This window comes from Pelophylax lessonae, assembly GCF_965119305.1.
Source record: "Pelophylax lessonae genome assembly, chromosome: 11".
Taxonomy (NCBI): domain Eukaryota; kingdom Metazoa; phylum Chordata; class Amphibia; order Anura; family Ranidae; genus Pelophylax; species Pelophylax lessonae.
This window is the reverse complement of record NC_138778.1, coordinates 39,701,304-39,725,208: the sequence shown is the minus strand read 5'-3', so window position 1 is coordinate 39,725,208 and position 23,905 is coordinate 39,701,304. Positions and strand designations below refer to the sequence as shown.

The 23,905-nt window shown below is 45.3% G+C and overlaps 1 protein-coding gene across 9 annotated transcripts in view; it reads left to right on the top strand.

The window, feature by feature from the left end:
* Window positions 1-23,905, top strand: part of PTPRT (protein tyrosine phosphatase receptor type T) — a 677,999-nt gene that overhangs the window by 493,203 nt on the left and 160,891 nt on the right. For 6 of the 9 annotated variants that reach the window (XM_082271827.1, XM_082271832.1, XM_082271825.1 and 3 more), the window contains 2 exons: window positions 13,117-13,146; window positions 16,981-17,123. In XM_082271827.1, the coding sequence (XP_082127953.1) occupies window positions 13,117-13,146; window positions 16,981-17,123 (173 nt within the window). The remainder of the gene's footprint in view (window positions 1-13,116; window positions 13,147-16,980; window positions 17,124-23,905) is intronic. The other 3 variants (XM_082271829.1, XM_082271833.1, XM_082271826.1) reach the window with 2 other exon arrangements.

The following is a 23,905-nucleotide window of genomic DNA, read 5'->3' as shown; positions in this document are numbered from 1 at the left end:
TTTTTGATAAATGCCATTGCTGCTTGGATAAGTCACTTATTGCACAGCTAGATAGTCCTTGGGCCCCCTATGCTCCTGGGCCCCATAGCTATTACCTGCTCTGCCATAACTGTAGTTACACTTTTGATTACTATGTTTATTAAAATGAAAGAGGAGGAAAATAGGGTGGGGGTTGCTGAACATTATAAAAAGTGAACTATGTGGCAGCATGCAACTAAAATATTTGACAGCAGGAAAAATGAAGTCTTTATGTATTTTTTAATACAAGAAACTGGCTGTGTAAATTGTTAGAACAGAAGAAAATAAAGGGTGATTGTACTGAAAAAAAGATCACTGACAGAAGTAATATGAGTGCTAGCTGTGTATTATAGTTAGGAGTAATTAGTTTTACTATATTATTACTGTATAATGAGTACAGTAATGCGAAGGAGTAAAATGAGAGTGAACCATGGCTGTGTGCTTGTCATTGGTAAAGAATAGGAGTATAAGATAGCTGAATAAAAAATTATATATATATATATATATATATATATATATATATATATATATATATATATATATATATATATATATACACTGCTCAAAAAAATTAGAGGAGCACTTTTTAATCAGAGTATAGCATCAAGTCAATTAAACTCCTGGGATATTGATCTGGTCAGTTAAGTAGCAGAGGCTGTTGGTGTTAATTAAATTAACCACAGGTGAACTAGATGGGCAACAATGAGACAACCTCCAAAACAGGAATGGTTTTACTGGTGGAGGCCACTGACATTTTTTTCCCTACTCATCCTTTCTGACTGTTTTTCACTAGTTTTGCATTTGGCTAGAGTCAGTGTCACTACTGGTAGCATGAGGGGATACCTAGACCCCTTAGAGATTGCACAGGCAGTCCAACTCCACCAGGTTGGCACAATACATGCCATTGCCATGCAAAGAGATTATGCAGCCGGTTTCTGGAGGATGAAGGAATTGATACCATTGAATGGCCCCCAGCTCACCTGACCTAAATCCAATAAAACACCTCTGGGACATTATGTTTCGGTCCATCCGACGCCGCCAGGTTGCACCTCAGTCTGTTCAGAAGCTCAGTGATGCTCTGGTCCAGATCTGGGAGGAAATACCCCAGGACACCATCCGTTGTCTCATCAGGAGCATCCCCTAACAAGCATGTGGGGGCCATACAAACTACTGAGCACCATTTTGAGTTACTGCAATGAAATTTCAGCAAAATGGATTAGCCTGCTGCATATCTTTTTTACTTTGATTTTCGGGGTGTCTTTGAATTAAACCCAATGTAGGTTGATCATTTTAATTTCCATCAAACAATGTGGCATCCTTTAGTTCCTAACACATTTCCCAGTTCATATCAGTATAGACATCCAGCTTGATATTCTTCCCCATTGAGATCTGATGTGTTTTCAAAGTGTTCCTTTAAATTTTTTGAGAAGTGTATATATATAGGGCTTTTTTTCTCAGAAAATAGGTGCAGGAACTCACCTTCTTTGACCAACTCCCCGCCCCCAAACTCCGCCCCAGCAATGCCCAAACTCCGCCTTCAACCACACCTTCCTTAGGGTAGAGACGTAAGCACCAAATAATGGTAATAAGTGAAGGCTTAGAACTGCGTATTGCACAAGGCACATGGTTCAGGAATGGTTCACAAAGTACAGGGCTCAGGAGTGTCAGGAAAATGTAACATATAACTCAGCACACAGAGTGCAGCAATAAAGCATATGTAAATGAGTACCATCCCAAGGCCTTTAATATGTAACGTACACTGTAAAAGATATGTAACATACAGCATACAGAGTATAGCGTTTCTTGAATATGTAATGTACATAATGTTACAAAATTCTCAACCCTGGACCTGCATGCTGTGCCATACATTACATACTCTTAGTCACTGAACTCTGTATGTTTTACTGTCCCGCAGCAAATTTCCCTGGTCTTCCCGAGGCAAACCACCCCCTCACTTTCCTCAAGTATCCCCCTCAAAGTAACAATCAAATTCTCACCTTTGCCACAAATCTCACCCTTTCCCAGTTCTCTCCTCTGCACAAATCTTCCCCTTTCCCAGTTCTCCCCTCTGCACAAATCTCCCCCTTTCCCAGTTCTCCTCTCTGCACAAATCTTCCCCTTTCCCAGTTCTCCCCTCTGCACAAATCTCCCCCTTTCCCAGTTCTCTCCTCTGCACAAATCTCCCCCTTTCCCAGTTCTCTCCTCTGCACAAATCTTCCCCTTTCCCAGTTCTCCCCTCTGCACAAATCTCCCCCTTTACCAGTTCTCCCCTCTGCACAAATCTCCCCCTTTCCCAGTTCTCTTCTCTCCACAAATCTTCCCCTTTCCCAGTTCTCTCCTCTGCACAAATCTCCCCCTTTCCCAGTTCTCTCCTCTGCACAAATCTTCCCCTTTCCCTGTTCTCCCCTCTGCACAAATCTCCCCCTTTCCCAGTTCTCCCCTCTGCATAAATCTTCCCCTTTCCCAGTTCTCCCCTCTGCACAAATCGTCCCCTTTCCCAGTTCTCCTCTCTGCACAAATCTTCCCCTTTCCCAGTTCTCTCCTTTGCACAAATCTTCCCATTTCCAAGTTCTCTCCTTTGCACAAATCTCCCCCTTTCCCAGTTCTCCCCTCTGCACAAATCGTCCCCTTTCCCAGTTCTCCTCTCTGCACAAATCTTCCCCTTTCCCAGTTCTCTCCTTTGCACAAATCTTCCCATTTCCAAGCTCTCTCCTCTGCACAAATCTCCCCCTTTCCCAGTTCTCCTCTCTGCACAAATCTCCTCCTTTCCTAGTTCTCCTCTCTGCACAAATCTCCCCCTTTCCTAGTTCTCCTGTCTGCACAAATCTTCCCCTTTCCCAGTTCTCCTCTCTGCGCAAATCTTCCTCTTTTCCAGTTCTGCTCTCTGCACACATCTCCCCCTTTCCTAGTTCCCCTCTCTGCACAAATCTTCACCCACCTGTTCTACTCTCTGCTAAATTTGCCCCCAGCTCCCCTATTTGCATAAATCTCCCCTACTCACACACTTTCCCAGTTCTCCTTCATGCAAAATTCCCCCCCCCCAGCTTCCCTCACTGCTTAAACTTCCCCCCAGCTTTCCTCTCTGATAATCGCCCCCCAGCTCCCCTCTCTGCTAAACTCCTCACCCACAGTTCTCCTCTCTACACAAATGACCCCCCTCCCCCCACTCTCCTCTCTGCTAAAATCCCCCCATCTCTCCTCATTGCTAATTCCCCCCCCCCCCTTCCCCAGCTCTCCTCTGTGATAAACTCCCCTCTCCCAGCTCTACTCTGTCTCTGTGTACAAATTACCCCCTCCCCCCACTCTCTTCTGTACTAAAATTCCCTCCAGCTCTCCTCTCTGTTAAAATCTCCTCCAATTCTCCTTTCTGCTAACCCCCTCCCCCCACCTCTCCTCTGTGCTAAAGCCCCCTCCATCTCTCCTCTTTGCGAAAATTCCTTTTCTGATGGATTCCATGGCAGCATACGTTTTGGGTTTAGCCCCACTTCCAATCTTACCCTATAGGACCCCACTCCCATAAATCTTTGCTCCTGTTCAACATCTGTGTTCTGTAACTAGCCTACTCAGGAACTAGGAAGGGACTCCTGCTGCCATAGAGTCCATCAGGAAAGGAAAATTACGGTAAGTATTTGATCCTGACAGACTCCATGGCGGACAAGCATGTTTGGCCCATGAAACTCTAGTTAACGCTGAAATAGGCGATAACTGTACCTGGAGCGCGCTGACCGACATGGTCAGGTCCAGGCCCGACTGTAGGAAGCTTAGGACATCTTGGACTTCAGAAGCGACACGTGGATTGGCCCTAGTGAACCTATGGTCCGTAAACTTAGACCATATCCTCTCATAGACCCTGTTAGTGCTTTTCCCCCTGGCGTTCAAGAGTGTGGGAATGACTTCCTTAGGGCAGCCTAGAGCCTCTAGCCTTCCCCTCTCAAAAACCAGACCTTCAGGTGCAGACGAGTCAGGCATGGATGTAGAGTAGTGCCCTGTTACAAGCCTGAGGGGTAGAGGAATTGGATCCCGGAAACTGAGTAGCATCAAAAAAGGGAACCAGGGCCTGTTGGGCCAGAACGGGATTATCACTACTATCTCTGCCACTTCCATCCTGAGTCTCCGGAAGAACTGGAGGCATAGCCTCTGCGGAACCTTCATCGGTCCGTGAGGGCGTCCACCCTGAAAGCTTGGGGATCTCTGACCCTCGAGTAATACTTTGACAGCTTTTTGTTGCATGGGGACGCAAAAAGGTAGAGCTCTGGGGAGATCCCCAGGATCAGAACCCATTCAAAGACTTCCTTGTAGAGGGCCCACTTGCACATTCTGGACTCCGCTTGCACATTCTGGACTCCTGGAACATAGATAGCCGATAGGTTAAACAGGTTCTTCTGTGCCCAGGTCATAATCAACCCTACTTATTGTAACCGAGAGAGACTCCAAGTTCCCACTTGTTCCCTTATGTAGGCTACCACCGTCGTGTTGTCCAACCTGAGCATCACTGAAGATCCCATCTTTAGATGGCAGAAGGCCTGAAGCACTCGAAACGCTGCCCAGAGTTCCAGTATGTTCGAGACTATCCCACACGGGAAAAAGTCCCACCTGCCCTGCGCCATTTCTGAAAGACAGTGGGTGCTCCAACCTATATTGCTGGCATCTGAAGTCATGACGACCCATGAGAGAGGGGCTATGGAGTAGCAGTTGAGGAGATTCTCCCACCTAAGCCACCAGGGAAGACACCCCTTCATGGATGGGGTTAGTAAGATGCGTTGGTCCACATCTTCTGTATTCCACTGCTGGAGGAAACCTCTCTGGAAGGGCCGCATTCTCCACAAAGCCGATTTCACCATGGGAGCTTTGGTGACCATGTTCCCAATAACCTTCAGACGATGCCAGGCATGGAGATGAGAGGAAGAGAGAGCAAGAAGTATCCTGCCTCGGACCATTCAAATTTTCTCCTCGGGCAGAGAGATGGTGCTTTTCGCCGTGTTGAACTGAGCCCCGAGAAATACGAGGGACTGTGAGGGATCCAATAGACTCTTTTCCATGTTTAAAAGGCCCCCCCGAACACCATGGGAGCTTTGGCGACCATGGTCCCGATGACCTTCAGACTCTGCCGGGCAAGGAGATAAGAGAAAGAGAGAGCAAGAAGTATCCTGTCTCGGACCATTAGAATTTTCTCCTCAGGCAGAGAGATGATGCTTTTCGCTGTGTTGAACTGAGCCCCGAGAAATACGAGGGACTGTGAGGGATCCAAATTACTCTTTTCCATGTTTAAGAGGCCCCCTGAACTCCTGGAGAGTGGTATTGACTTGACCCAGATGCTCCACAAGTTGACCCTTGTTTTGAGACAGGAGGAGAAGGTCGTCTAAGTAATGATGGAGCCAAATACCTTTGCGTTTTATCAAGGCTACAATTGCCAACAAAACTTTTGAAAATGTATGAGGCACTATGGAAAGCCCGAAGGGGAGACATGTGAATTGTAGGCGAGACTGCTGATGGCAAACTGGAGATACTGTTGGAAGTTCCTTGCAATGGGAACTTTGAAATTAGGTCTATTGATGCTAGCCAATCTCCCGGCTGGACAGACTGCTGCATTGTTAGTAGTGTCTCCATCTTGAACTTTTCCCCCTTGATAAACTTATTTAGATGGGTAAGATCTATTAAAGACCTCCAACTACCATTCTTTTTCTGCACCATGAAGAGAGGTGAATAGATTCCTTGCCCCTGCTCGTCCTCCGGGATGGGAATGGCTTGGCGGTGACCGAGGAGAGTATAACCGGGGCCACCAGGCGGGTGATGTCGATGGAAGGCTCTCCCAAGGAGGTCGAGGCTATCTTCAGCTCCTGAATAGGAGAGCTTCTGGCCATCTCTTCCAAGACGCTTCTAAGGGTCTCATCAATGTTATCTGCCCATATTTCCATCTCTTTGGACATTGCTGCTAGGGCTAAGGCCAGTTTTTAAGCCATGCGGGCTGTTAGATAGACTCGCTTGAGGTCGGAGTCAATCCGTCTGTCCAGAGGGTCTTTGAACATCACTGTATCCTCTAATAGAAGGGTCAGATGCTTGACGAGCCTCATCACAGCCGTGTCCACGAGAGTCAGAGACTCCAGGTGTTTCACCTCTTCCTCTTTGAAGGGATACAGTTTCAACATCTTTGAGAGCATGGAGTTTTTTCATTCCACTTTACTCCACTCTTCCGTGATGACTTCTCCCCAGCTCTCCCAGAAACTGAAAATTCAGTCGCTCTCTGTTAAGCTGTTTAAAGAATTTTCTTTGTTTAGGGGAAGAGACCACTTGATCCTCCCAGTTTACAGCTTCTCCCACTGCCCTGACCAGGGGGGTAGCCATGCCAAAGTCAAAGCCCAGAGACGGATCTTCTACCTCTGAATCGCTGTCTGAGAACATGGCCAAAGGGCTGCTTGGTTGTGATGACTCCAAGGTGTCTTGGCCCTGTGCCTTTCTGGACGGAGAGCGTGGAGGATCCAAGTCTGGACTCTGAACATGGCTAACTCCTAAATCACTTAGGGACTCCTTAAAGACCCGTTTTACAATGGATTCTAGTTGTTGGTCTGAGCTACCTCTTTCGCCCGCAGCCTGGGAAAAACAGCGATCACACAGAGATCTCCCATTTGGAACCCGAGAGCCACATCCCCAGCACCCTGTCTTGTCTGGGTGGCGAGAGGAACCAAGTAAGGAGGCTGGGTCCCTACTGTAGCACCTTGAGCCAGAAGGGGGCCTGCGCCTGCACCTTGAGGAAGAATGCTGGTGTTGGGATTTTGAATAAACGTCTTCTATGCATGCGGTGCGTTGGGGATCAGACCTAGAAGGGCTGCAAAAAAGAGACGGAGAGAAAGAAACACACAGGAAGTAAAGGATATGATGCACTGTCCCCCCCTCCCCCAGCACCCACCACAGCTGTACCCCGGCATATAACTCTACTAGGTACCTGCTGCGAGAGGGCTGGCCACAGGAGGGCAGTGAGGCTTCCATCCCTGGATGCTGACCTGCAATAACTGAGGTGGACAACCAGATAAGAGAGGACCCCTAGAAGAAGCAAACCCTACCTTGCTACAACCTTCCTGGAGTCATTCCCACAGGCTGCCAGGACTTTATCCCTTTTGAAATTAGTACCTCGGCTGACATCATCGACGGTGCCGATCAGAGGGGCACTGTGCATGTTCCACCCCGCCATCTCATCGCTACTGCACATGTGCAACCAATCCTCACTTCTGAGATAGCCGCGCATGCGCAGATGGAACACACAGCGGCAGCGTGGAACGCAAAAGCAGACCAGTCTCAATGGCCGAGCACCAGGGAAGAGGAGGAAAGGAGGAAAGGAGATGAGCAAAGTACACACACAAAAGGTATATACATGAGATGCTGCTGCCAAGGAAGGTGTGTCTTATCACTCCTGAGCTGTAATTCAGGACCAGGGAAACACACCTCAGACTTTGGGGCAAATACGGCCGGACTTTGGGGCCAAATAGCCCAGCAGCTGGGCTATTTGGCCAACAGTTTGTCTGCCAGTCAGTCACCAGGCATTTAGCACTTCTTCCTTTGCCCACTCCATACCCTGCTAATAGCAAAAGCCTATAGGAGTATAGCGACCCATCTCCCTCGGCCGCCGCTTCCCTGGCCTTCCAGTTTTGGTAGAAACCATACAATTGCTCCAGAGGAGGACAAAAAAGGAACACGGATGCTGAACAGGAGCAAAGATTTATGGGAGTGGGGTCTTATAGGGTAGGATAGGAGGCGGGATTAAATCCAAAAGGTATGCTGCCATGGAGTCTGTCAGAAAAGTTTATTTTAACCACTTAAGCCCCGGAGGATTTGGCTGCTAAAAGACCAGGGGGTATTTTGTGATTCGGCACTGCGTGATTTTAACGGACAATTGCGCGGTCGTGCGACGCTGTACCTAAACGAATTTGACGTCCTTTTTTTCCCACAAACAGAGCTTTCTTTTGGTGGTATTTGATCACCTGTGCGATTTTTTGATCATGTGCTATAAACAAAAAAAGAGCGTAAATTTTGAAAAAATAACAATATTTTTCACATTTTTTTATATGAAATTCCCCCCCAAAAAAATGTAAAAATCAAATTTTTTTTACATTTTTGGCCAATTTGTTTTCTGCTACCTATGTTTGGTAAAAAATCGCAATAAGCGTATTTTGATTGGTTTGCGCAAAAGTTATTGCGTTTACTAACTAAGGGAAAGATTTCTGTCATTTTTGGTGTTTTTTTTTTAACGAGTAATGGCGGGGATCTGCGATTTTTTTTGCGGGACTGCGACATTGCGGCGGACAGATCGGACCCTTGACTGACATTTTTGACACTTTTGGGGGTACCAGTGACATTTGTACAGTAATCAGTGCTATAAATATGCACTGTTACTGTAAAAATGACACTGGCAGGGAAGGGGTTCATTTTATTGGAGAGGGAGGGGTTAATGTCCAGCTATGCTGAACCCTGCAATCTGTCACTGTTTGCCACTTAGGAGATCCGCCCGCTTTGTTTACACAAGCGGGCGGATCTCCAGACTCGATTCCCCGACGATCGTGGGAAGAGCGGCGGCGATCGCCGCTGCTCCTCCCCTGGCCCGACTCCTGCTGTGACTGAAAACAGTGGGAGGGAGCCACAAGGGGAGAAGTCCAGCGACGTAGTTCTACGTCGCTGGACAGAATCGTGCCACTTTGCCGCAGTACAGTCAACGTGACTGGTCGGCAAGTGGTTAAAGGGCCCCAGGCAATGCAGTACACTGGGGCCCCGCCTACACAATCACCCACGAGAATAAAAATGCAAATTATCGATAAGGCTATATTTGTTAGTACAGCAATGCCAGGCTAATGACAGCTTCCAAGTTCGGCGGCTGGGTCCAGTAAACACACACTGACAGGAATCAGACTCGACTGTCCTGTGTGTTCCTGTTCCCGTGGAAGCGAACAGGCACTTCTGCAGTTGTGGTCTGACAGCAGTGCAGGGCTGACAGCAGTGCAGGGCTGACAGCAGTGCAGGGCTGACAGGCGCTTGCCACCTGCTAAGTTCAGGGGTGGGATGCACACAGGAATCGAGACTAATGCTTGGCTGGGACTGGGTAGGTGGGGCAAGTGGGACCCCCGGGCAACTGCCCAGCAATCCCATTCAGTAAGATGGCGCTGCTAGCAATAATACTCAGAATGCTCACTACAGTATATTATCATATGTGCTTTCATTTATTTCTAGTCTTAACAGCTGTCTTACCCAGAACCTGCATGATCCCCTGGAATGTTGTGTTTGTCATCTGCACCAGTCTGCGTCTGTTTAAATATATGTATTCATTTGAAAGTGGTTGTAAACGTCAGACATGAAATATGAACAAAGCATATCCCTCTACATTGTGTACTTGTCACAATTAGGAGTACTAAGTGTAATTTCCTTCTGCTGCTTTGTTCCTCTTTTTATATATCAGCATGAATCATTTCTGACAAGTTTTTCTGACACCAAGAGAAAAATGGTGACAGGGGAGGGATCTCCAGCTGATTGACAGCCTCAGCTCTGTTCCTATGTGCTGTGTGGGGGGGGGGGGGATGTGTCCCTTCCCTCCAATCAGCTCTCAGAGCTCTCCTCACTGAGCTCTGCAGAGTGTGACTTCAGCTCTCCGCCCCCTTTGTTTTTAACTATCAGACAAGCTTTAAATATTTAGCAATTTGAACAAATGTAGAGAAGAGAAGACTGCAGATAGACAGGTACAACTTATGTAGGAGGATTTGTTTCATCTCTGTGTATCACCTGAGGCCAGTCACTTCACTGGGTATATGTAAGGGTTTACAACTGCTTTAAATTTGAATTGGAACATATAACAAACATATTGTGTTTTCCCAAATTCGACTACTAAAATGGAAATACGCTATAAAGTAACACTCTAATCAGTATTTTGGCTTTTCTTTCGGATAAAGGGAGGAAAGGTGAAAACCTTCATCTAGTTTTTATTACTTTCTCCACCCTTGTTGCAAAGATTTACCATCATGTTTAAACCAAAGGGTATGTCACCAAATGAGAGACAATTAGCTCAAAGTAAAGGATAATCCCACCTTTGACCAATGTCACATAGATAGGTGACCCCATTTTCCCTCATTTCTTGTTCAGATGATACATCTCAAATGTGGCATTTAACCTCAATTTCTGTAACAGGGGTACATGTCTCCGGGGAGAAAGTACATCCCTCTAATTGAGATAAAGGCAGCAATAAAACCTGACAAAGGTTCTAGCCCTTTGCCACTTAAAACCATTTAAAGTTGTTGGCTCAACTTTTACATTCAATATGGTTGACATGTAGGCAGGTTGAAGTGGGGCCCATTAGGTGGCCCTCTTTTAAATCCTTCCAGGAAGGAGAGTGAGTTAACTTTCGTTTACAACCACTTTAATACCCAGCGCCTGTGAGTGTGTCGTATGGTTCTTGATTCTCAAATATCAAAGGACATATTTATTTTACGATATGGAGATATGATGGGGAGGTTCTCCTTTATATCTTAGGTGGCAAACTTTGTGTTCTGGAAGCACTAAGGGGATGGAGGACCTGAAGGATTTAGCCTATCCCTCAGACAGAGATTTGTTCCTGTAGTAGTGACTTTGGCAAAGCAGTGGAAAGAAAGAACACGTTGCGGGTGTCATGCTATGAGTTAACATCTGGCCCTATGATATTTTGTTTGTTTTAAATACGTCTTTAGCAAGAGAATTACAGAGGCTGCCCCTGCTGACCTCTTTTTTAGTATGCTAGCTGTTTTGCTGATTCCATGGTTTTTATAACCTGGAACAAGCATGCAGGTCAGTAAAATCAGAGTAAGGCCGGCCAGAGATGTTCGAAACCTGCTGAACCGGCCAAGATTCAAACCGTGTGTGGGCAGAATGAATATACTAAGTTGATCATTCGATCAACTTGGGTACAACCAGCCTGCCAGATTCACTTGCGATTACCACTAGCGGTGCTAGTGCCGCTAACAATAATCACTGTTTTCTGCCCGCCGGGAGCAGACAATTGTTTGGAAGGAGGGCTTCCCTTGTCAGCACTGTCTGTGTGGATAGGGGAATTGCGCAAATGTATTTCCTGCAACCCGTGGTTGCAGGAAAGAAATTCACACCATCTATGGCCTGCCTAAAGCCCCCGTACACATCGGCTGAATGCCGGGCTACATCTGCCAGTTGAATAAAAACCCGCTGACATTCAGCCTGTGGGTATGGCAGCCGGTCCAACAGAAGCTGGCTTCTTGGCTAATGGCTGACCGGTATGTTCTGGCAGGGGGGCTATCCCCCTGTCAAAATACAATAGCTCAGTTGGGGAGATCGCTGTACTAAGGTCAGATCGTTAGTAGAGTGGCTCTGACCAGAGCTGACAGGTTTTTTTCATTTAACGCACTGGGTTGAATGGAAAAAAACTCATAATATCTACTAGACATAAGGTTGGCCATTGACGGATCGATTTGCTGCCAACACAGCCGCCACTGCTGTTGCCAAGCCCCCCCCCCCGTCCCCGGACCACACCAGGCCCCACACCATACCCCTCCCCCCAGGACCACAGCGGGACAGGACAGGACAGAGGACAGGGCCCCCTGCTCACTCACCTTGCCTGTATATCTGCAGCAGCGGCAGCTTCGGCTTCTTCCTCCTGTCTTCTGCGTCTCCTCCCTACTCCTCCATGCCCAATGGAATGGCTTCTCCTTTCGGCCAATTGAGAAACGGGTCTCAAGACCCGCTTCCTGATTGGCCAGGAGGAGGATCCGTGTGACAATAGCGAATTTTCATTCAATATTGTCCCACAACTGGGTGGGCTGAGCACTGCACCCAAGCCCACCCTTTTTTTTTAGCCTATTAAAGTCTCTGGCTCTAATCACATGGCTAAAAAAAATAAAAAAGCCCCATTGAAGTCCATGCGTCCGGAGCCCCGCATGTAGATTAGGCGGCCGGATGCATGGATGGGGGGGCGACGCCCCCAATGCACCGGCCGCCACTGGTTGACAGAATCCTTCCCGCTGAGCAATTATGTTCTCCCAGCGGGGGGGGGGGGGCGTAAGCCATCCCTGCAGGGACAACACAGTGATTATTGCTAGCAGCTATAGCAGCCTATAGGAATAATAGTATGTAAAATCCGGCATGCTGGCTGTACCCAAGTTGTTTGATCAACTTTGGTACATTCAGACTGGCCATACGTGGTTCGAATCTCAGCAAGTTCCTTCTGAATTGTCCAAGATTTGAACAGTCTATGGCTGGCTTAAGTCAAAACTAATCTGTATGCTGTATGTTTTATACGTTAGTGGCTCAGAAGGTTTTGAAACCACTGAAAACAGCCAGGAAACTAGCATTTTTGTACCATCATCAATGGCAGCCTATTTTATTTTTCCAAATGTTTCCTTAAAAATGAAAATGTTTAAATTCAGATACAAATTTGACAGTAATGGATGTAGGTGTTTTCTATAGCTCTCTTGTCATATACAGAAGGATATAAGGATAATTAGGTATGCAGCCCTTAGGAACCATTGTCTTCAGGCTCCATAACCATACATGCTTGGCTAGACCAAACATACAAGTTAATGTCTATGGACAGGGAATTAAGAAAGTGGAACTTATAGACAGCTTTGGTTTGTTTCTAGGGAACATACCAATATTCACTCCGATACCCTGCAGCATGGCCAGGCCAATTGTGGACCTTGCAGGTACCATAAACATAATGGTCCCCCCCCTTAGGATTGTTAGGGGGGTGCTTATCATGTGGCAAGTTATATGCTGACATGAGAGGGGTCTGTGTGTACTACTAATTGAGAAATGTACCTTCTCCTGACTGGCCATTGGTATATACAAAAAGCCATGTACAATACTGGTGTGTTAACATTTTCTAAGTGTGGGTAGCCTATATTCAACAGGCTCCAAATCAATTTATACTAGAATTTAGATAAGTAGTTCTGCACTTCCATCATTTATTTATATATTGTGTTGGTAAGCTTTTTCATATCCATACGCCTGTCTGATGTCACTCTGTCACCCAGGTGAGGTCATGCTGTCACATCTAATTATTCCTCTTTTCTTTTTATTTCTCGTTTTTCGGTCCCCCCCATGTGACCGCTCTCCATCCTCTAGAAGAAATGTGTACTCCTATTCATACTATCTGTAAGTACCTGCAGAAACCACCCCATATTCATTATCCAGATTTTTCCAGGCTCTTCCCCTTGCACATCCACATTTCTGTTCCTCATATCATGTCATGTGCTGTACAACACTGCATGGAGGTGGTGTTTTTTTTAGAAAAAGGTGTATAGGTGCAGATTGCCTAGTTTTTACATAATTACAATGTTATCTTGATCCAAAGTAGACGTAATTCATTAAGCACAAAAGTTAAAGCATATTGCTAGACAAAACCTTTATAGAGTGGGGAAGGGTTAGTCACTTCTTTTTTCTTACTAGTGAGAAGGAAAGTGAGGGCAAATCTAAAACTTTTGAACTGTCCCCTAAAGTCTTCCAATGAGGACAATTGTTTTTAGACCACTGCCTAAGATGAAAATTCCCCTAATTTTGGGAGATTATATTGCTACTTCCTCCTGCATCTCTGGGACAGGAAGTAAAGGGAAATTTCCCCCATTGGTAGTGGTACACAAACACCAAAAATATAACTTGGCAGGGGTTTAGTCCTTTCCTACTTTGTCTATAACTAAAAAAAAAAAAAAAACAATAAAAAAGTTGTGGTTATATGCACACTTTAAAGAGGTAAAACCTTTATCCCAAAAGAAAAAAAAAACTTTTGTTGTAACTGCTTGTGTGAGCTTGAGTTTGGCTTTAATTTGTTAGTGTAGATCTAAACCTGCTAGTACATCTAACACTCCCTCTCCCAAAACTAACAATGCTGCTGTCCAAAGGTGCCTTTATCCAATGTGGGGGCACTCTAATGATTGGTAAGCTTCAATATATAAATTTTTTTAGTTTTGGGTTTAATACTGCTTTATTTTAATAAGCCGGAGTCATAATGGAACCACTGTCTGTAACAAAAAATCAGAAGTCCCGGATTCTTGCTCCTCCAACATGCTACTTTTACTGCACTGAGTAGACTCTGTGCTCCTTCTATACTCTCCTAGGTGTAAAATACATGAAAAAAACAACATTTTTGGAATTACATGGAATTTTTCCTTGTAATGGTATTGGTAAATAGTAAATTATTAAACCCTATATACGTAGATCCCACCACACAGTGCCTGCTCTTGGCTTTCTTAGCCCTTTTCTTTACTTTCCTTTCATTCTGGCTTACTTTATTACTAAGTCAGCATTCTCAGCTTTAGAACCAAGCCCTGTTGCTGAAGCTAAACTAACACCCACTTGACTAACCTTAGTATGCACTGCCATTAAAGGTGGTGATTGGCAGAGCTTAGCCCCCAAGTTAGGTATGTTGAACCCTTTTGTAATGAAGTAAACTAGAATCAGAGGAACACATAAAGGGTTTTTGAGAAGAAAATAGACATTTTACGGCGTCTTCAACTTTTACTTTTTAAAAAGGGTTGTTTTAGGACATTATTTTATTGTTCCTGCGTTCCTTCTTCTCCTTTCCATTTTGAATAAATGTGGTCTTGTTTACACTTCATTCATTGTTCTGTTTGACCCAAATCACCTCCTTTCATTCCACACTGCCTACATCCGCCTTGCCAGATATCAGGGTCAGGGTATCAAGCCTATGCTATTAAATTGCATAGTGTTATAGCACCTGATAAAAAATCAACTCATTTGCTTCTGCAAGATTGTGTCTGATAGCACAAGCTTGTAATAGTGTGCAAAGCAAAATAGAAATTCCATCTGCCTGTTACACAAATGAACCCACCATTCAGGCTTCACAGCACCTTTTGTAAATGGTTAAATAATCTCATGTCTTTGGGCAATGTGTCCCAAAGTTTGGGACTGTACCATTACTGCTAGGTATTTTAGAATGTAAATTGCAAATCCTAAGATTTATGGTCACAACATTTTATGGTAGAACTGGGTTCTCCAAATTTCTAAACAAAGGGTCCGTTTACTGTCCTTCAGACTTTGAGGGGGCGGGACTGTAGCAATTGGATATAGAAAATGCCCCAACATCAATTGGAGTAAATAATGCCCCATTATTGACATTAGTGGGAGGAATAGTGCCCCATCACTGGTGTCAGTAGGAGGAATTACGTCCCATCATTGGTATTAGTGGAAGGAATAGTGCAACATCATTGGTGTCAGTGGGAGGAATAGTGCAACATCATTGGTTTCAGTGGAAGGAATAGCGCCCCATAATTGGTATCAGTGGGGGTAATAGCAGCACCCCATAATTGGAATTAGTGGGAGGAATTGTTGCCCATCCTTGGTATCATAGGGGGAATGGCGCCCCATCATTGGTGTCAGTGGGAGGAATAGTTCCTCATTGTTGGTATCAGTGGGAAGGATAGTGCCCCAAGCAAAGGGCCCCATATGGTCCCAGAGCCACAGTTTGTAGACCATTGTGGTAGAATATGCTCACTCTTGTGTCAGTGGCCAGTTATAGATGCTGGAGGCAGTAGCTTGTTCATAATTAGAACCTATATGTGTTCATTTTTGTAAGCTCCAAGACCATTTCTGAAAGATTATTGTAGTTGGGTAGTTTATGATGAAACATTTGAATATTACTGGTGCTATTCAAGTATAGCAAAGGATATGGCAGTGCAAAAAGAATGTCAATGAATTATTATGGAGGGCCCAAAGCTTGCAACGGACATAAGGCGGCCATTCAAAGCCAGATTGAGCAAGAGTCTCATGCTTATTCACGTTCACGACCACTCTTACTGGAAGCAATTAAATAGGCAGATCCAAAAGTCTAATCTGATCATTATCCCCTATAAAGAGCAGCACTGACAGCATCTGGCAACATTTATTTCCTCCTCCTCTTCCCTCTCAATTTGCATGAACACAGAAGCTCATGTTTGATACAATTCCACTCTGGTGCCCTTGGGGGTCTGGGAGTACTTTATGCTGCTACAGCCTCAAGTAGCATTTAGTACTGTTTAAAGGGGAATGGTAGTCATGTTGACTTACATTGCACATGGTTGTAAAGATCAGCTGTATCTGGCAGGAACTATACCTGTGGGGGATGAATGAACACTACCACACTGCAGCATCATCACACTCCACCTAGAGTGGAATAAATACCAACCAACACTAATAGGACACTGGCATACCCTGGGCTGTTGTTACAAAGAAATCTGATTGGCAGGATTCGATGCCTTCAGTGGGGGCAGGAGGAGCAGTGGCCCATTATTGGCCCTAAACTGGCAAAATGCCTTGTATGACAAGCACAAGACATATATATTAGAATCATGTAGCTAGTCTTATAGGTTATATCGCTGCTTGTTTCTTTTGAGTATGTTTATTCTCAAACCAGCCTGAATATTTAGCAGTCTCTACCCATCTCCTTCTGCATAAAAATATAATCACAGCAATCCACTGCCCGTTATTAATGGTTGGCTCAAACTCATTAGTGATCTGTGGATTAATCTTTCCTTGTGGAGGATGTGTAAGGTGTTAATTACTAAAGCCTACAAGGGAGCGATGCCCAAGTGTCACAACATTACGAACACGGGCAACCTAATGTCTGCCAAGCATCCCTGAGCTCCCAATTACAACATGAAAAGCAGTAATATTCCTTGGCTTGCTCTATGTACAGCTATGTGCAAAGCCTGTCGTTGTGCTCGCCAGTTGAATCACATTTATATCTGATTATCCAATATCTGATTATCCAATGATTCGCCAATTATGATGATCTCCTTCGTTTAAACAAGAGAAGCAATGCCGCATAGCCCTACATTTGACATCCAGCCGGTTGAGGAACAATAGTCACAATAAATGGTTCCCTCTGTGTCTGTCTGTGCTAACGGGAAACACAGTGTGCTGCAAATCTTTCTTTTCTGTGTCACTGACATTTCCAGTCTTGAATTTGTCAGATGCTGTTCTCTCTGCCTCTAGGAAATTGGCCAAGAAACAGAAAGAGACCCAAAGTGGCTCCCAGAGGGAAATGGGTCTGGTGGCTTCAGATAAAAGTTCCGGCAAACTCAGTTCCACCCGAAATGAAGATACGTTCTCCAGCTGCCAGGACGTCAATGGATTCAGTAAGAACATCACAGTCATTTGGGGATGGAGATATCATTAGTACAATTATTGTAAATGAACTATAAGAGCTGCTCCACAGTATAAAGCTATAGTACAGTTGGAATAATGAGAATTCTTTCCCAAGCCTGTCACAGTGGCCTTTATTAGTACGATAGAAAAGGATCTAATTCTAATTAGTTTTCCACTCTGATTGACTAAATAGAGAGTGACTCCCTTTTAAACCAGACCCGATACTAATTATTTCATTTTGCAACTTAGTGAATATAACAACTGGAAAAAACATATTGCCCATAGCAAACAATTAAGTCACATGTAGGAAAATCAAACAACGAATTTGATTGGTTGCTCTAATTAAAAGGCCAACTCTAGCCAAGCCTTTTTTTGTAAAAAGGAGTTAAAGCAGGGAAGTTTCACTTTATGTCACAAGCCCCCTTCCTCTAATACTTTTGGACATTTTATTGGGGGGGAGCAGGTACCTAGTTTTGGGTGGTACCCACTCCCACTTCTAGTTGGATTGCCTATATTCCACTGGAAGTTCGCCACCCCACCTGCATTCTCTTGGGACATGTCACAGGTCCCAGGAGGCTGTGGAAGCATTCATATAGCACAGCGCAGCTCGTTCATGTGCAGTAGAGAGCTGGCTGTGAAGCTGCAAGGAGTCACAGCTGGTTCGCACACTAAGCATGATTGGTGATGAACTGGCACGGGTGATGGCGCTGGATCCTCTGACAGGTAAGTGTCTGTTTAATTAAAAATCAGCAGGCTTAGAATCTCTGTTCGTTTTTTGGCCATCGGTGTCCCTATTGCAGGAATTTCCTCTTATTATCTGTTAGAATAGAAAGTAATAGGGGATCTCTCTCCAAAATAGACACAGAAAAAAAAAACTAATTTTTAGCATAGTGGGGAAAGATTAGAACTGACAAAAATGTTAATATTTTGTGTATGCCTTCCTGTCCTCAAAAAAACTGCTTTGCCCCATTCAATGTATGGGTGTGGCAAGGACAAACCGAAACAGGAAATCTCCCCAATGCGGGTCACAGGCAGAAAAAAAGCATCCCCACACTATCCAAAAAAAAAAAAATATATATATATATATATTTATATATACACACTATATTACCAAAAGTATCAGGACATCTGCCTTTACATGCACATGAACTTTAATGGCATCCCAGTCTTAGTCTGTAGGGTTCGATAGTGAGTTAGCACACCCTTTGCAGCTATAACAGCTTCAACTCTTCCGGGAAGGCTGTCCACAAGGTTTAGGAGTGTGTCTATGGGAATGTTTAACCATTCTTCCAGAAGAGCATTTGTGAGGTCAGACACTGATATAGACGAGAACGCCTGGCTCGCAGTCCCCACTCTAATGCATCCCAAAGGTGTTCTATTGGGTTGAGGTCAGGACTCTGTGCAGCCCAGTCAAGTTCCTTCACCCCAAACTCATCCATATCTTTATGGAGTTTGCTTTGTGCACTGGTCCAAATAATCTAGTGGGGGGGGGGGGTAAGGGTGTGGGCTTGTTTTTCAGGGGTTGGGCTTGGCCCCTTAGTTCCAGTGAAGGGAACTCTTAAGGCGCCAGCATACCAAGACATTTTGGAAAAAAGTTTATGCTCCCAACTTTGTGGAAACAGTTTGGGGATGATCTCTTCCTGATCCAACATGACTGCACACCAGTGCACAAACAAGGTCCATAAAGACATGGATGGGCAAGTTTGGGGTGGAGGAGCATGACTGGCCTGCACAGAGTCCTGACCTCAACCCGATAGAACACCTTTGGGATGAATTCGTGTTGAGACTGTGAGCCAGGCCTTCCCGTTCATATCAGTACCTGACTGCACAATTGCGCTTCTGGAAAATGGGCAAACATTCCAATAGACATACTCCTAAACCTTGTGGACAGCCTTCCCAGAGGATTTGAAGCTGTTATATTTGCAAAGGTTTGGCCAACTCAATATTAAACCCTACGGAAAAAGACTGGGATGCTACTAAAGTTCATGTGCGTCTAAAGGCAGGCGTCTCAATACTTTTTGTGTATGTATGTATATATATATATATATATATATATATATATATATATATACACACACAGACATACACAGTATATATGGCTGGAGTTAATCTATATCTACTTTTTCTCAGTCTTTTCCAGTTTTCATAAACATCGACGCATGTAGGCTTTTTTATGGGACCACAACTTCCACCTTGCCAATGCTGCCATTGATTTGGATTAATTTCTGTTATAAAGCAAGGCAAGAACTTGCTCTCTCAGTCCTGATACGTAATATCTTGTGTGGGCATTGAGAGTGATGATGGTGGTTTTTCACTTTTCTAAGTGACTCAATGGGCAGGTTTTGCTTGAATCAGAAAATAGCTTCCCTATGTGTGTATGTACAATTTACTAATTTTAGTTATTTTAGTTAAAGAAGAATTTTGGCAAAATCTTCTAAAACAAAAAATAGATGGAAGTTTTGTGAGTCACACTAAAGCTGGTCATGCTTGGAAATACTGGCTGATAATTAGTAAATAGCAGCCAATATATCCTTCTAATTCTGTTCTAGTAAAAGAGCCAGTCTGTAGTACCTTCTTAAAACAAAGAAAGTTGAAGTTTTGTTAAGTAAAATTAAAGCTGGACATGCCTGGAAATGTTGACTGTTAATTAGCAAATGGCAAGCAAGATATTATTCCTATTTCTGATATAAATAAAGATTGGGACACATTGTAGGAAACCAAGACCATGCTGCTAACATATTTTTTCTTATGAAAGCACCCAGAGCAAGCTGTATGTGTATCTAAATCCAAAACTTTCGATTTTTGGGTGTAATAGCGAATATCTGGACTTTTGCTGTTGCTGTGTCATCCATAATGTCCCCTTAGTACTTGCTGATGATATTGCCAATTGCTCTGTGGAGTTCAATTGATTTTTTTTTTTTTATAGTAATAGACTGATAGGGAGATTTGTCTTATTACTGTCTACTAAACACTGGAAAATGAGGGGAAATCACCTTCTAGACAGTTGTCACCAGAACAGGTGTCTGCATGTCCCTAGTGCCTGTTCTGATATCAACGGATATTTTAACACTTTGAAGAGATCTTTTCAATTTCAGTTGTGTCTACAGGATTTGAAGTAAAGTGGTTGTAAATGATCACCTTGTAAAACAACCCACTTGGATAGAAATAGAAATGAAAGGCAAAACTTCTGTGTATAGATTAAAAAAAAATTATAAATACCTCTTTTCTCGTTCGTTCATTGACAGACACAGCTCTTGAGTCTTCTTAACCATTGGGTTATGCTGCCTCCTACAGGAGTAGGACACTAGGCAGGAAAAAGCTTGACTATGCCTATGGGGCAGTCCCAGGGGGTATACTCCCACTTCCTGCTATAGATACTATAGCTAGTTCCTTGCTGGGATCTCTGGTCCTGGCAATTTTTTCATTGTAAATGGAATTTTTTTTCCTCTTTTTAAAATTTTGTTCCTGTGAGAACAAGTGTCGGACTTGGCGATGAACTGTAGAATATAGTTTCTGAGGGTCCCCCCAGTCCAGCCAGCGAGCGCATGCAGACCGCAGCTCTGCGCTAGGTCTGCCGCGACGTCACATAGGAACTGGCTTCGGCCTGAGTCGAAGCATTTCCTCCTGGCCGACAGAACCCACATTACGATGGAACAGTGTCCTGTCTGGAGCGGTGCCCACCCCCTTTCTGGTGTGGTAAGTAGCTGTCCCTCCACTACCCCTGGAGGGTTTTGGGGTGGACGTGGGCCCCTCCCTGGGATCATTGGGCCCCCAGGCTCCCCTCCCTTCCCCTCAGCCCCTCTAAAATTTCGGTCACTTTGGTTCTTTTGACCCCCCCCTCCTCCCTGGATAAGGTTATGAACTGGCTGTTGCCACATGCTCTTAAGGGGGGCTGGTTGGAGTTGGTGCTAACCGAGCTGCTGACCGGGTTTCCCTGGTGAGCAACGAAGGGTTGAGCAGGGTTCCCTGCCATCCTGGGGGTTGGTGACTAGCACAGGGATTGTCCTCTAGGCTCCCTGCGTTGGTTGTTGGACTGGGGGAGCAGATATTTACAAAACAGTGGGGCTGTCCAAAACGCAGGGGTTGCTAGGCGTTTTTTGCTTGTGGTATCCTTATGAGGATTTACTGTGTAAAAGGTGGACGGTCCCACCTGTAGTGGACTCGCCAGGTCAAATTGAGTTACCTTCATCCCAGTTGAGGAGTCCCCGGCCTTTACAGGTCCAGCTAATAAGAGGGTGGATGCTCTGGGCCGCCATATGTGTGCTGTGGCTGGTTCGGCAATTAGGCCAGTAATTACTATTCCCCTGGTGTCGCAAACTCTAAACGAGTGGGCTAAGCTTTTACGCCGGGACCTGGAGGGAGAATAGCTTCCCCCTGTCTTTGCGAAGCTGCTGGACCGGTTGGTCCAGAGGCTACAGTTTGTTTGCAATGCCTGTTTGGATTCAGCTCCTGTGATTTCTAGGCTGTCTGTATCAGCAGTGGTCCTTCGGCGTATTGTCTGGCTGAAATGCTGGTCTGCGAATTAGACTTCTAAGAAGGCCTGATCTCCCTCCTGTAGTTGATCGCCTGTTTGGAGCTTCCTGTTTTGATTGCCTCTGCATGAATGAGCACCCTCACTCGTATCTGGGGTGGGGGGACGTCTGTGAACTCTGAGGGAACTCAGTTAGATCCTGAACATTCAGGAGCCTGCTTTGGTTTTGTCCACAAAAACTGGACTATCTGGGTCTCACTCTGGACTCGGCCACAGCCAGAGTGTTTCTTCTTCGGGAAAAACTCAAGACATTGCAGGAGGCAATTCAGCTGCTGTTGTTCAGCAGATGGTCATCCCTCCAGGCTTGCATGCACCTGCTGGGCCTGATGGTGTCCACCCTCGAGGCAGTCTGTTTGCACAATTCCACACAAGATCCCTGCTAAAGAGTTTCTGGTGGAATGGATCATGGATCCATGGTCTCTAGAGGTGGCTGCGCTCTCCAGCACTTCGACAGGGAAAATTCTTCTCCCCCTGCACTGCACGGTTGTTTCCACAGATGCCAGCCTGCCCGGGTGGGAGGGGCTTCCTCAGCACAGACGTGCTCAGGGGGTCTGGACTGCCGATTAGTGTACTGGACCACTGAGCGATCAGACTTTGTCTGGCTCATTGAACAATCATCTTCAGGGGTGTCTGGTACCAATTCATTTCAGACAGTGCCACAGCCAGATACTTACCAAGCCTCCAGGGCACAAGAAGTGTCCTGGAGGCTCGGTAAGTATCTGGCATTCTAAGGTGGGCCGACTGATTCGTTCCAGCCCTCTCAAACTTCTGTCACGACTCCTGTGCAGGATTCAGGCAGAAGAGATTCTGGTCATTCTAGTGGCTCCAGGCTGACCTCGACGGTCTGGTATGCCGATCTGGTACGGCTGGCTGCCGATACTCCTTGGGGACTTCCTCTCTGAGAGGATCTGCTGCCCCAATGACCAATCTTCCATCCTGCTTTACAGTCGTTGGCTTTAACGGCTTGGCTGCTGAACGCCAGGTGCTGAAGGATGGAGGTTTGTTTGAATCAGTGCTTCCTACACTGTTAAAAGCTAGGAAATCTGCCTCTAGGAAGATCTACCAACATTCGTAGAAGCTGTACGTTGCGTGGTGTGAGTCTCATGGGGTTCATCCTCGCTCCTCCTCCGTGGATCAGATCTTAGCCTTCCTTCAATGGGGGGTTGAACAGAAATTGGCCTTGCGTACCATCAAGGGCCAGGTATCAGGTTTTGGCAGTCTTTTTCCAACGAAATGTTGCCACACACTCCCTGGTGCATACCTTTTCTTCAGGGTGTCCGACATTTGGTTCCCTCATTGCGGGCTCTGTTGCCGCCCTGGAATCTTAATGTAGTTCTTTCAGCTCTACTGAAGCTTCTCTTTGAAAATAATCGGGAGGTTTCCCAGCTTACATAGCCACCAAAGAAGGCCACCTTCTGGGGCAATCATCTCTGCATGCAGGGTGTCAGAACTGACTGTTATCCTTTCGTTCACCTTTTTTATGGTGCATCTCAAGGATAAGGTGATGCTTTGCCTCTGTCCTTCATTCCTTCCTCTCTGACTGTCATTTAAATTAAGACATTGTGTTGCCTTCCCTGTGTCCCAGGCCTAAACATCTGAAGGAAATTGCCTTGCATGTCTTGGATGTGATCCGGGCAATAAGGGTGTACCTGGCAGCTACAGAGTCTTTTAGGAAGTCAGAATCTATATTTGTGCTCACGGACGGACCTCCCAAAGGGTTGTTCGTTTCTTCTGTGACCATTTCTAGATGGATCAGATGGTGGTTCAGACCTAGTGCATCAGGGGTCAGGTAACTCCTTTCCCTGTTTAGGAGCACTCTACCAGGGAGCTTAGTGTCTCCTGGGCTTTCTGTTATTAAGCGTCAGTGACGCAAGTTTGCAAGGCGGCCACCTGGTCGTTGATACACGCTTTTACAAAATTTTTGTAAAGTGGTTTTGTTGGCATCTGCGGATGCTTCTTTTGGCTGCAAGGTTTTTGCTGGCTGCTGTTTAGAGGACCTGGTCCTCTTTGAGGGTGTATTGTTTTTTCAGGTGACCTCCAATTGTTTATGGTTGAGCTCCATGTTACCTGGTTGGCTATGGTTAGCCTTGGGAATTTTTTTCTACTGTTTCCCATCCCTCATGTTTGACACTGCTTTGGGACGTCCCAATGGTTCAGAAGAATCAGGAGCTGTGTCATCAATAAACAAAAGAGAAAATGGGATTTTTGACTTACAGTAAAATCCATTTCTCTGATGTTCGT